Here is a 14,259-nt window from a genome sequence, read left to right on the forward strand (position 1 = left end):
TGCATTACACTTACATTTACGTTCCATTTTTTGGCGCGCGCATATTTTATTTGTAATGTTTATTATATATAAATATGATATATTATATATCGTAAATGATCAAACATACAAGTATATAGTATGCGAACAACTTTTTAATACAATAAAAAACAATAATATACATTTATGAAAGAGTACATATATATTGCATTATATTATGTTATATGGCATTTATTATGATAGATAGATAGATAGATAGATAGATAGATAATAAAATAAGACAGCTGTCTACTATGCATACATTTGAATATGATATTTCAAAAACAATATGATACAATTATGATATATATAAATATCTTATAATATTGCTTGTGTGTGTGTGTGTGTGTGTGTGTGTGTGTGTGTGTGTGTGTGTATATATATAATAAAACACAATATAAAGTGTAATAATATAGGCTACATCATAATAAGAATAACACAACTAGCAGTGACAGCACATTCTTTTAGGTACCAAGCCTGCACTTTTTTGTATATCTAATATTATTAAATTGCTTTCAATTTTTTCTTACTATTATACAAACCATTGTATGCTTGTTAACATTTGTATTATTTTATTACTTATAACAGTATAACGCATAATAAATAATATCATGAATTTACATTTTATGGTAAAAAATATTTAGATATATATGTCAGAATACGTTATAGCTATACAAAAATATGTTTTGTATATTTATCACCCAACATCACATAAGTTAATAACATATAATAGATAATCTAATAATACTAACTTTAAAACAGTGATGTTTTACAAAACAGTTTGTTTTAAAATGTTTCCTATTATTATATAAAACATTGCATGATTTTATTATTTATAACATTATGATTCGTAATATTTAATTTAATGAATTAAAATTGTATTGCTATATATACATATAAATATGTGTGTGTGTGTGTGTGTGTGTGTGTGTGTGTGTGTGTGTGTGTGAAATTGTGCGTGTGAAATTGTGCTACCACTGTCTGATGGCGCAGTTGAATGACGTCAACAACAATCGACGGCTCTGCTCTTCATTGTGTTTACTAGCCGTCCAAAAGTGGCTCAGTTGTGTAGTAACAAATGATTTTACAGCACTTTATAACGCAATGGACCTGTCGATGATTTAGCGGGGAGATTCGGTGACTCTAATATCAGTAAACATGAACAAGGGTTGGCTTGAGTTAGAAAGTGACCCGGGTGAGTATTTAAATAAACAGTCTGTTCATAAAAAAAAATCAGACTTCATGTCATTTATTATTAATGAAAGAACTTCATTTGTAGCACAATCGATGAAAACAGTATCATCGATAGTATCATATTTTAACGTAATCTCTAAATTGCACTTCTGTTTTTGCTTGCACTGATGTGAATAGAATTCAAACCATTTATGACGTCAACAGAGATTTAGTTATAATTCCTGCTTTTTCTTGTCCTATTATAGGGTTGTTCACACTTTTGGTGGAGGACTTTGGTGAGTTGATTGTTTTGGCTCTCTTTGAACAAATGCACACGTGATTTTTATTTTTTATTTTGTGGTGTTAAATATGAATGATGAGGACTGAAGGTAGTGAAAAGATGTAAGTTGTTTGTGTTTGCATGCAGGTGTGAAGGGAGTTCAGGTGGAGGAGATCTATGACCTGCAGAGCAAATGTCAAAGGTGATCTTGCCACACACTACACACTTTGACTTTTTCCTCATTTTAGTAGGCTTATTATAATTCAGGCTAAAATCGAATTATAAGAATATATATATATAATATATATATATATATATACACACTGGCAGCCAAAAGTTTGGAATAATGTACAGATTTTGATGTTTCGGAAGGAAATTGGTACTTTAATTCACCAAAGTGGCATTCAACTGATCACAAAGTATAGTCAGGACATTACTGATGTAAAAAACAGCACCATCACTATTTGAAAAAAGTAATTTCTGATCAAATCTAGACAGCAGCCATCACTCCAACACCTTATCCTTGAGTAATCATGCTAAATTGCTAATTTAGTACAAGAAAATCACTTGCCATTATATCAATCATCGCTGAAAGCTATTTGGTTCATTAAATGAAGCTTAACATTGTCGTTGTGTTTTCAAATTGTAATAGTAATTTTTCATGTTATTAATGTCCTGACTATACATTGTGATCAGTTGAATGCCACTTTGCTGAATAAAAGTACCAATTTCTTTCCATAAGAGCAAAATCTGTACATTATTCCAAACTTTTGGCTGCAAGTGTATATATATATTGTATTATATATATATAAATATAATACAGTTTTAACTATTTACAAACAACATTTACAAAATAATAAATATATTAGTTCAGTAGCATTACAGTAAATGATTTTGTATACATTATAATTGATTATAATGGTATAATTGACAACACACTTTATCGTTTTATTTTATTGACGCTACCTTGTGTTTATTTTTCTGACCAGTCCTGTATACGGCTTCATCTTCCTCTTTAAATGGATCGAGGAGCGAAGATCTCGGCGGAAAGTCTCCACACTGGTAGATGAGACCTCCGTTATCGATGATGACATTGTTAACGACATGTTTTTTGCTCATCAAGTGAGTTTGTTTTCGGGATTATAGATGAAGTCACTGGCTTACTTTATAGATGATCTGATAATATTTTGTACAGTATTTTAATACCTTGGCATAGAGGGCTGACAAATGTGTATATACTGTATATCTGTTGTGCAGTTAATACCAAACTCGTGTGCTACTCACGCCCTCTTAAGTGTGCTTCTAAACTGCAGTGGCGTTGAGTTGGGAACAACTCTGAGTCGCATGAAGGCTTTCACTAAGGGCTTCAGTCCTGAGGTCAGTTACACACAACATAAACAGTCTGGAGATGTGTTTTTAAAAATCCCTATGTACACATATTGTTTTGTACATTAACTAACAATTAAAAATAGTACAGAAGCAAGTCATGTCTTTATTTTCCTGCATTCTCAGAGTAAAGGTTACGCCATCGGAAACGCCCCCGAGCTTGCGAAAGCCCACAACAGCCATGCAAGGTAGAGTCAAGCTTTAATATCACACCTTAAAGCCTGTTCACAGCTAATGTCTAGTATAAATATACCACACGGTAATGATCCTTGTTGCGGTTGAGTTTTGTAGTTTTATAGTTATTTTTTTGTCTTGTTTCCATGGAGACCGGAGCCACGACACTTGCCGGAAAAACAGAACGGCATCAGCGCCGTCCGGACGATGGAGGCGTTTCACTTCGTTAGTTACGTGCCAATTAAAGACCGACTGTTTGAGCTGGATGGGCTGAAGGCGTACCCTATTGACCATGGTAAGATTTTTTTTTTTTTAATCCCCTTTTCTCCCAGTTTGGAATGCCCAATTCCCACTACTTAGTAGGTCCTCATGGTGGCGTGGTTACTCACCTCAATCCGGGTGGTGGAGGACATGTCTCAGTTGCCTCCACTTCTGAGAAAGTCAATCAGCGCATCTTATCACGTGGCTCGATGTGCATGACACCACGGAGACTCACAGCATGTGGAGGCTCATGCTACTCTCTGCGATCCACACACAACTTACCACACGCCCCATTGAGAGCGAGAACCACTAATCGTGACCACGAGGAGGTTACCCCATGTGACTCTACCCTCCCTAGCAACCGGGCCAATTTGGTTGCTTAGGAGACCTGGCTGGAGTCACTCAGCACACCCTGGATTCGAACTCGCGACTCCAGGGGTGGTAGTCAGTGTCAGTACTCACTGAGCTACCCAGACCCCAAGTCAACTTAACATTAAATGATTGTGCTGGGAAGTTAAACTCAACTGACAGCATTTGTGGCATAATGTTGATTACCATAATAAAAAAACATCTCATCTCTTATTTGTTTTGCTTTCGCATACAATGGAAGTGAATGGGGCCAGTCCATAACCGTAATAATACTCATTGTTTCAAAAATATAGTCACAAGATGTAAACATTATACGTGTAAACATGATTTTAGTGTGATAAAATCACATGCTAACCTTACCTGTGTAAAGTTATAACCAATATTACAACTTAATTGCCACGAGGACGCAACGCGGTAAACCCTGTAAGCAGTTTTATCGTGCTAAAATCACGTTGACACATATAATGTTTATGTCTTGTGGCAATAATTTTGAAACACTGAGTATTTTAACGTTTACAGATTCACTTCCGTTGAAATTGACTCACTGTAACTCAGATGTTTGCTTTTTACATAAAAAAGAGGGACAAGTCAATTATTTTCTGTGGTAATCAATATTATGCTACAAATGCTGTTGATTGAGCCTAACTTGTGTTGAATCCGAAATGTTCCATTAATACATCTCTCTTTTTCTCTCACTCAGGGCCATGGGGAGAGGACGAGGAATGGACTGATAAAGCTAGACGGGTCATAATGGAGCGAATCGGGCTGGCGACTGCAGGGTAAGAGCACGTCTGACTATAAATGTCCATATCTCTACCTATCAGGATGAGGACAATAATGGGACAATATTAAGTGTAATATCACCTTTCAATATAGAGAGCCCTACCATGACATCCGCTTCAATCTCATGGCGGTGGTTCCAGATCGCAGGGTCAAATACGAGTCCAGGCTTGATGTCCTTAAACAGAACAGACAGATCATTCTAGAGGGGCTCAAGCAAGTTAGAGACAAAAAAGTGAGTGCAAGCTTTTATTTCCTTGAATAAAACACTCATTGTAGAGGATCTAGCATTGTATGTTGAACTACCTCCTCTCTGTGTGGCTCAAATGAATTGTGAATGTCTGTGCGCAACCATGTGTGTGCAACAGGTGATTCGGATGTCCCATCAAGAATCAGGCCAAGACCGCAAGCAAGACTCCTCCTCCTCCGAGGACACATCCCCTGTTGTGAAAAAGGAGGCAGGGCCAGGGACACCAATACCTTTGGGTACTGAGCAGGCCCTGCCCAAAGGTACCCCAGACAACAGAGCTCAACAGTGGGGTTTTGAAAATAAAAATGGCACTCAAAATCTCCAATGCAATTCAGAAGCCAAAAGTCAACAAGGTTTCGAATTCTCAGTGAATTACTGCACCACCAAAAATTTGGCAGGCTTGCAGAGACTATTTAAAAAACGCGTTTTTTTTTTTTTTTTTTTTTAAATGACCGGAACCGAATGATTTTCAGAAATATTGGTTCCATTAACGATTCTCAAGCGTGCATTCCTCTGCTGTTGAGAACTTGACACCGTACTAAAATACTCTGACAGGATTTCCTGTGCTACCATTCAGTAGCACTGCAGCACTGCTACTTAATCGGCAGCGTGAAGAATACAATACAGTGCGACAAGTGTAGTTCGATTCCTGAATGAATGATTTGAAATGAATCAAAAATTGTTACTGTGTTATGTGTACTTAAGGCTTGTGAGACTTATCAGAGTAACAACTGGATGGTTGTTAATATGACAGTGTGTAGTTAAAGATACACATTATAAGTTTTGTTGTAATAAGTGGTACTTCACAAAATAAATGTATTAATAAAATAGTGTGATGAAGAGGAGGGTGGGGTGGGGCCGGGCCGTGAGTGCACATGCCTGGGCCCCAATCGGGCTAATCAGCCGGGGAGAGGGATAAGGTCGAGCCGGATGTGGCAGTTCAGGAGAGAGAGAGCTACACGCAGCTGCCGTGTATTTGTGTCTTTTAAGTTTTCATTAAAATATTTCTTTGATGGGGGGCCTGGGTAGCTCAGTGGCAAAGACGCTGACTACCACCCCTGGAGTTCACTAATTCGAATCCCAGGGCGTGCTGGGTGACTCCTAGGAGCCAGGTCTCCTAAGCAACCAAATTGGCCCGGTTGCTAGGGAGGTTAGAGTCACGTGGGGTAACCTCCACGTGGTCGCTATAATGTGATTCGTTCTTGGTGGGGCGCGTGGTGAGTTGAGCGTGGTTGCGGCGGTGGATGGCGTGAAGCCTCCACACGTGCTATGTCTCCATGGCAACGTGCTCAACAAGCCACGTGATAAGATGCGTGGGTTGACAGTCTCGGACACGGAGGCAACTGGGATTCGTCCTCCGCCACCCAGACTGAGGCAAATCACTACGCGGCCACGAGGACTTAAAAGCACATTGGGAATTGGGCATTCCAAATTGGGAGAAAAAGGGGAAAAATCCAAAAAAATAAACATTCTTTGATGCTTCATCCGGTTCCCGCCGCCTCCTTGCCCATTATATCCCTGTTACAAAAAGTTTCATTAAAAAGTCTGTGGAAATACCCTTTGTAAGAGTCAGACATGTTAAAATATGTAATTATCTCATATCTCATAAACGGGCTGCTGAGGGCAGTAAATTGATAAAAGAATTGCATTTCTTTTATCCAAATATTTCTTCCTCTAAAGTACTAGGCATATACGAATCATTAACGGAACCGTTAAGGAACCGGAATCGTAAGGAGGACCTGGAACCGGAATTGTCAAATTCCTTACGATGCCCATCCCTATAGGTAACTTAAGCTAGCTACACAGCAAGCTACCTATCTAATGTGCCTATAAACAATCGAAAATGTCAAACAAAGAGGTACTCTTTAAAATGTATTTGACTTTGTAGAGGAATATAAGGAAGGAGAAATTCAAGGAATATAATTGACCAAACTGAGAAAAGACTTAAAAACTTTGATTTATAATCTTTTGTTTTATATAATTACCCAATGAAAATGTGGGTTAAGCATTGTTCAGTAACCTAGACAGTGCTGTCGTCAGGGCGGGGACAACCAGGAACGTTGTCCTAGGCCCTGTGGCAAGGAGGGGTCCACAAACCAACTATTTACACTGCTGCGTATATAATGGCTGGAGCCTTAAAATTTTGTCCCATGCTTGAAATTGAATCTTTTACCATGGGAAAAGAGTTCATTTCTCAAAGTGGGATGTCCTGTGCCTTGTTTTCCTCTCAGAAACTCAGGAAAGTGCTGCCACTGTATCGAGTCCAGCTGGAAAAGTCAAAGCCATGGCTAAACCCTCTGCCCTGCCAACAGGAGGCGCTCCACCACCAGCCCCTCTACCCTTACCTAACCCCAACACCATTGTTCAGCGTTTGCCAGCTTTCCTAGACAACCACAACTATGCCAAGTCCCCCATGCAGGTAATGCAGGGCGATTCTGCTGTGAAACACAGAGAGCCAATATAGTACAGGGTTCAAATGTGGCTTGCTTGGTTAGTTTTAGGATAACTTGGCATAAATCTGGGATCTTCTGGGATAATTACAATGTGCTTTCAGTTGTATTCTCACTAATTAACAGGAAGAGGAAGATCTTGCTGCAGGTGTGGGTCGTACGCGTGTACCCAACCCTCCTCAGCCCCCTTATTCTGATGATGAGGATGACTATGATGATGAAGAGGAAGAGTGTAGCACTACAGGAGCTTCCAGCAGGTATGAGGCTGTGTTGAACCTCTACATTCGTCTACTAAATTATTCAAATTCTAATTCACTATATACCCACCTGCTGCTTTATAGCACTTGCCGTAAATATTTCTGTGATCACGATGAAAACACTTCCATTCATTTTCCTTGTGGTTCATGAATAAGTCCCAGTCTACACAAGTATGCAGACGCGAATGCTTGACCGACACTTTACAAACGCACAGTCACTTCGTACATACTGCACATGCGTCTTGCGTTAGTGAGTTAATTTACATGTACACCACAATGTGTCATTTACGTTTACGTGCACTGTGTAAGTGGCGTACTCTTTACCACTGTATACTTGCGCCTCAGGCCACTTTCTCCACAGCAATGTAATTTCTCTGCGATGCTGGTGTAAATAACAAACATGCCATCTGAGGATGACATAGCTACTACTTATTCTCCATTACATCACTTTATTTCCAGATGTCCCACAGTTGCTGCTGTGTTTGTTTCCTTATCTTTCCATTGTGACCTGCCTCGGCATTGCACTGCAATAGTTGGGTTTCCCTCTTCCGTCATACCTCGGGATTCCCTATGGCTCACTTGAGCACATATGCACTCGCACACTATTCAGAAACCTGTAAGAATGCCTCTTACGTGCTTACATGGCCACATAAGCCCTGTTCTCCTGCAGAAACCTTTCTCTTAATCCCATCTACGCATATTCACATTTTTGCCAGCAGCCCTATCACCCTGTAGCTCAAGACTGGTTGCCCACTGAAGCTAAGCAGGGTTGAGCCTGGTCAGTACCTGGATGGGAGACATCCTTGGGAAAAACTAAGGTTGCTGCTAGAAGAGGTGATAGTAGGGGGTGCTCAACCTGCGGTCTGTTTGGGTCTTAACGCCCCTGTATAGTGATGGGGACACAATTCTGTAAAAAGGCACTATGTTTCGGATGAGCCGTTGAACCGAGGTCCTCACGCTCTGTGGTTATTAAAGGGATAGTTCACCCAAAAATGACATTTACTCACCCTCATGATATCCCAGGTGTGCATGACTTTCTTTCTTCACCAGAACACATTTGAAGAAAAATAGAAAAATATCTCAGCTCAGTAGGTCCTTAAAATGCAAGTGGATGGTGATTTCACTTTTGAAGCTCCAACTGTAGACAGGCAGCATAAATGTCATCGATACGACTCCAGCTGTTAAATTAATGTCTTCTAAAGTGATACGATCACTTTTGGTGTGAAAAAGATCAATATATAAGTTATTTTTAAATGTAATCCAACACTTCCGGTAAGCTTCACGAGAGAGTGGAGATCACACAGTCTCTCGTGTGACGTATTCGCGTTGGCATGTTACGGACGAAATCTCACGTTCTTCTCTCAGTTGACACATCCAGGATGAGCACACAAACGCACCATTGTGAGTAAAGAAACAGATAAATACAGATCTAAACCAAAACCAACAAAGCTTCTGAACAGCGTTCCTCCTAATCAGTTGTAAACAGCGCAGCTCTTCGATGTGTATCGCACATGTCTCAGTTCTCGCATGTCTCACCTGCCAATGCGATTACATCACACGCACATGCCACGGCTGACCGCAAGCAATGATTTAGAGTTAAAAAAGTATTAAATATTGATCGCACCAAAAGCGATCATGTCGCTTTAGAAGACTTAATTTAACAGCAGAGTCGGTATGGATGATATTTATGCTGACTTTCTGTGATATTTGGAGCTTCAAATGTTGGAACACCATCCATTGAATTTTAAGGACCTACTGAGATGAGATATTTTTCAAATTTTCTTCAAATGTGTTCTGGTGAAGAAAGAAAGTCATACACACCTGTGATATCATGAGGGTGAGTAAACATGAGAGCATTTTAATTTTTGGGTGAACCATCCCTTTAAAAATCCCAGGACACCAGGTGAAATTCCGGTGTCCTGGCCAAATACCCCCATTGGCTCTTATCAGTCGTGGCCTCCTAATAATCCCCATCCATGAATTGGCTCTTTCATTCTACTTTCTCGTTTCCATCAACAGCTGATATGTGGTGAGCGTACTGGTGCACTATGGCTGCCGTTGCATCATCCAGGTGGATGCTGCATACTGGTGGTGTTTGAGAAGAGTCCCCTGTTCTCTATGTAAAGTTCATTGAGTGTAGTGTCATAGAAGCACTATATAAGTGTAACATTCATTCATTTATTCATACATGACATTTCAGAAAGCCATTTTCTTAGGTGCATGTAAATGGAGTCACTGTAGAAGTAATAAACCTCAATACTTAAGGGGGTGATAGAGTTCTCTTCAGATGACCTGTGCCACTACAACGGATGTGTTATTATTTAGATGGCTAGTTATGCCAGCAGTTTTACCAACTTGCTCAGCAAGATTCTCCCCAAACAGTTGGAGCAAGTGGCTCTGATGGTAGCTCACTCTTCCAGGACACATATGCGAGCCGTTGGCTCACGGGGACCCAGGTTCGATTCCGGCTTGGGTCATATCCCAGTCTCCTTCCCCCATCTCTATCCCCTGCTTTTCTGTCTCTCTACACTGCCCTATTAGAAAAACAATAAAAATTGCACCAAAAAAAGATAGATAACGCTAATGTCAGTCTACTATAGTACCCCTTGAGGCATGGTGATTATACAACATATACTTGCGTTGCATTATAAATTGCGTTCTGACACATTTTGAAATGCCACGTTGCTTGCTTGCGCAGCTAGAAGTGTCTGCATTCACGGACTTGCGTAGAGTTTGTTTTGGACCTTACCTTCATGGCTTGTGCGTGTGATTGGCAGGTTCCGCAGGAAGGCGGGTTTACGTGCACGTACTGTGGGCCGCAGTGGAGTGGCCGGGGTTACGGCCATGGATGGTCAGCTAGCACTCAGTGTTTTAGCAGAGAAACTCAAGAAAGAGGCCCAGAGGAAGGATGCTATGGCAACAGCAGGTTCCGCATCTCTGAACGTACGCACCGAGGGTCGCACAGGCGGAATCAGCATCACCGCGGCCTGCCAGCCGTCACCCACACCCAGTAACGAGAGCACGGATACAGCCTCTGAGATCGGCAGCGCATTCAACTCGCCGCTACGCTCGCCTGCACGATCACAGGCCACTACGCGTCCATCCAGCCCTGTGGCTTCCCACTTTGCGGGTCGCGTGCTGTTCGGGGAGGAGGAAGGGCTGCTTAGGTTAGACGCCCGACACAATCGTGCTGTTCGGGACTTGGGGGTGCTAGTGAGCTTGACGTTGCTGCAACTGCAAGAGGATGGAGTCATGTACGCCATGACGCCTACAGGTAAACGTACGTTTAAAAAAAACACATTTCATGTTTTGAATCCATTTAAATTGGTGAGATTTTGAAGTCAGTTTGAAATAGAAAATTGAACCTCATTAAGTATTTGGTCTTATTTTGCTTGATTTATTGGTGCAAATGATTCTAAAGAAAAACAAAGTTTGTTTTCGTTATCTTGTTGTATAATAAGTTGCTCCACCTCTGAAAGAACTTTCCTATTTGACTGATGTCACCTAGACTGGATTTTTTCTTTTTCACTTATAGGCCAATAGCTATTTAAGCATTGTTTTAGGCTACTGCCATAGGAAATGCAACATTTTGAAGATCTTGCCAACAGTTAATGCAGTGATATAATGTTGGATAACCTTAATGTAAATGATGCAATAATGATAGATTTGAAAAAGAAGGGTTACCTTTGAGATGCACTTGAGGGTGAACTTTCAAGCTAACTCTAAAATGGGAGTACCAGTTATCTTTCACAATCTACTGCAAACTTCCATTCAGGTCTTGCTCCATTCTGGTATGGAACGCATGCTTTTCACAATCCAGTCAATTGCAGATGGATAAAATAAAGTTCTGTCCTACTTTTATTTTCTTTTTCTCATTGAATATCCCGTTTTTTTCCAAAATACGTCAATTTGCAACAAAACAGGTTGTGAATGTTTTTTCATGTTGAGGCTAATCTCAATCGTATTCAGCTAACTTCAGTCTCATTTGACAGAAACATCCAATGAGAAAAAAGTAGGCGGTGTGGAGAAAAAGGAGAAAGAAGAGGCTACTGGTCCAGGAGGAGGAGAACAGGAGGTGAAGGAAGGACCATCAGTGGATATCAAACAGGAACACATCAAAGATGCATTGGACGTCAAACCAGACAAAGAGAACCTGCCATCCACAGAGTCTGAGATCAACACCAAACCTGCTGGAGAGAAGTACACTCCCAAAGTGAGACTGGACCATTTTTCATATTGAATCATTTTCGTTTTAGTGGTTCTTTGCAAAGGCAAGCGTCACTATTCCTATCGCTCATACTTACAAACCCCTAAACATTAGTATTTCCCTCTGTCATAAAGGAGTTACTGGCCCTGCTGAAATATGTGGAAGCTGACATCACCAACTATGAATTGTGTCTTAAAGAAGAAGTGGAGAAAAGGAAGAAGTACAAGGCAAGTGATTGACATCCTTTTCGAATGTCATGTTTCTTGTGAATAAGAACATGATCTCATAGGACATTTCCTGGATTAAAGGGATAGTTCACCCAAAAATGAAAATTTTGTCCAAACCTGTATGGCTTTTTTTTATGGAACACAAAAGGAGATGTTAGGCAGAATGAAAGCTTCAGTATGGAAAAAAGATGCAATGAAATGAATGGTGAATTATCTCTTTAAAGAAGGCAAATATGGACACAAACAAGAGCGAAAGAAAAATATAAAGAAATGTTGTGATATTGTTGTCCTCCTCTTATCAGATCGATGACCAGAGGAGGACTCATAACTATGACGAGTTTATCTGCACCTTCATATCAATGCTGGCACAAGAAGGTAAAAATCATTGTTGTTTTTCTCATCTTGTTTTTCATTTCTTTTCCATTTTTTTTTTTTTCATCAGCACCAATCTCCATTTAAATGTTTACTCACCTTCATGCCATTCCAAACCTGTCTGACTGTCTTTGTTTTGAATTATGTTTTGAAAAAAACAAACAAACTAAAAAACCTCCAAACTGCTCTCAGAACCCTCGTCCACCTATATAAACATATGGCACATTAGGTTGCGTCGCATCAGGTTTGATGCAAATGACACCAAATTCCTCTGTCATAGGGATTGGAATGACTTGAGAGTCAATAATTTTTGGACTATTCCTTTAATCAAATTCCTTTGTGCTCTGTCTCTGGTGGTCTTGCAGGTATGTTAGCAAGTCTGGTTGAGCAGAACATTTCCGTCCGTCGCCGACAGGGCGTGAGCATTGGCCGCCTCCACAAACAACGCAAACCCGACCGGAGGAAACGCTCAAGGCCGTACAAAGCCAAGCGCCAATGAAAACTCCAAAACAGCTTTCAACAGGATCGACAGTGTGCCAACTAGTACTGTGGACACTGAACAACAAAATCAGGCACTTAAGTCGAGAGGTTGTCCAGGGACATTTCTGAAGACGAACTAAATGACCAAACACCTCATAAACAGTGTTAGCGTTAATATCAAACTGTTGCAAGCAAGATTCCAGCTTTTCACTTCAGCGGTCATTGTATTCTCATTTCATGAATCATTACATTGTACTATATCAAACAAATAAAAAAACAGCAACATTAGTGCTTTGAGTGCTGGGGCTGGACTGATTCACTCTCGGAATTCCAAATATTCCAAGGAATCTTTGTAGCCAGACTTCCCAATCGTCCAGTCTATGTAATATCAAAGTTTTGCCATTCCTGATTCGCTCAACATGCAAACATTTTTGTGCTGTTTTCCACTTAAAATATCTAAACATTCTTAAAACAACAAATTTATTTGAGAGGCAAAATGACAAAATATATTTTTTCTTGTTTTCAGAGAAATCCAACGCAATTTAGTTAATAATTTGCCAATGGTGTCTGGAAAAAGAAACTTGATTCAAAGGGAAAACAAATAGATTTTTCTTACCCTATTGGCGCATAGTTTTCTCTCGTTTTAAGCATAAAACCCACCAAATTTTGTTAGATTTATCTGAAAACAAGACTTGATATCTTGCGCTTCTTTTTATTAAGGAAATATGTTTTAGGTATCATACTGGTGATGTATGATGTTTCCAAATGGGCCAATCAGGATGGGATTCTCGAGGTGCGTTTGTGTTGTTCACATTGAGAATGCATTTCTGGGATCAGCTATCAATTCTCATTAAATAATTTTGTTCATAGAAATAAGAAACAAATGAAGATCCTGGTCTTGTACTGTTACTTTTGGATATTTTAAGGCTTGATTCATGAGTTGGTTCATGAATGTGTGTATGTATCATTTTATACAAATCGAACTCTTGTGCAAACTATCAATGTCGGAAATACAGACTGATCTTAGGAGGTTTGTTTTTGTTGGTAGAATATAGATGAATGGGTTTGTCTCAAGACATGGTCTGTCATTCTGTACATATGTATTTGTGTATCATCTTATGTCCATACAGGGCTTTCAGATTTCTAGACATTGAATAAATGTTTCAAATTACACTGGTGATCTTATTTTTGTTCTCTTTTCGAAAAGTGTTGCATTGGTGGATCATAATGGACTAGATTTCACAGGCCAAGTCTTGTGGTCATAACTTGTAAGACAAATGCGACTGGCCTTTGTTTGGAATTGAAGGCATTAGCGTTTGGAAGAATGATTCATTTTAGTGAATCGGTTTGTTTGCATGGTTTGTTTCATTAAAACTGTCCAAAAAATATATTTTTGGCAGAAAATTGTTAATCACAGTATTTTCACTATTTGGTTGAATAGATTGTGTCAGATTTTGTTTATCATTCTTACATTTTTGTTAACAACATTTTTAATAACGTATGTTAATGTTATTAATAATGTTAACTATTAATAACTAGATAGGTCAAATCTGTCCAGACAAGCCTTGTCTAAAA

At 39.6% G+C, this 14,259-nt stretch overlaps 1 protein-coding gene across 3 annotated transcripts; it reads left to right on the forward strand.

The window, feature by feature from the left end:
* The first annotated feature begins 1,009 nt into the window (after nt 1-1,009).
* On the forward strand, nt 1,010-13,857 carry LOC127439097 (ubiquitin carboxyl-terminal hydrolase BAP1). 3 transcript variants are annotated; one of them, XM_051695144.1, is made up of 17 exons: nt 1,010-1,213; nt 1,458-1,487; nt 1,619-1,673; nt 2,461-2,593; nt 2,729-2,848; nt 2,984-3,045; nt 3,184-3,326; nt 4,362-4,440; nt 4,538-4,676; nt 4,810-4,951; nt 6,923-7,110; nt 7,268-7,398; nt 10,176-10,678; nt 11,391-11,611; nt 11,740-11,832; nt 12,135-12,207; nt 12,570-13,857. In XM_051695144.1, exons 1-17 carry the CDS (start codon nt 1,177-1,179, stop codon nt 12,701-12,703), a joined length of 2,283 nt encoding a protein of 760 aa, XP_051551104.1. In that variant the 5' UTR covers nt 1,010-1,176; the 3' UTR covers nt 12,704-13,857. The 3 variants fall into 3 exon arrangements, with proteins under 3 accessions (XP_051551104.1, XP_051551105.1, XP_051551106.1); XM_051695145.1 differs by having other exon boundaries at nt 10,176-10,672; XM_051695146.1 differs by lacking the exons at nt 1,010-1,213; nt 1,458-1,487; nt 1,619-1,673 and having other exon boundaries at nt 2,544-2,593; nt 2,767-2,848.
* Nucleotides 13,858-14,259: the final 402 nt, after the last annotated feature.

The sequence above is a fragment of the Myxocyprinus asiaticus genome, chromosome 50, assembly GCF_019703515.2.
Source record: "Myxocyprinus asiaticus isolate MX2 ecotype Aquarium Trade chromosome 50, UBuf_Myxa_2, whole genome shotgun sequence".
Taxonomy (NCBI): domain Eukaryota; kingdom Metazoa; phylum Chordata; class Actinopteri; order Cypriniformes; family Catostomidae; genus Myxocyprinus; species Myxocyprinus asiaticus.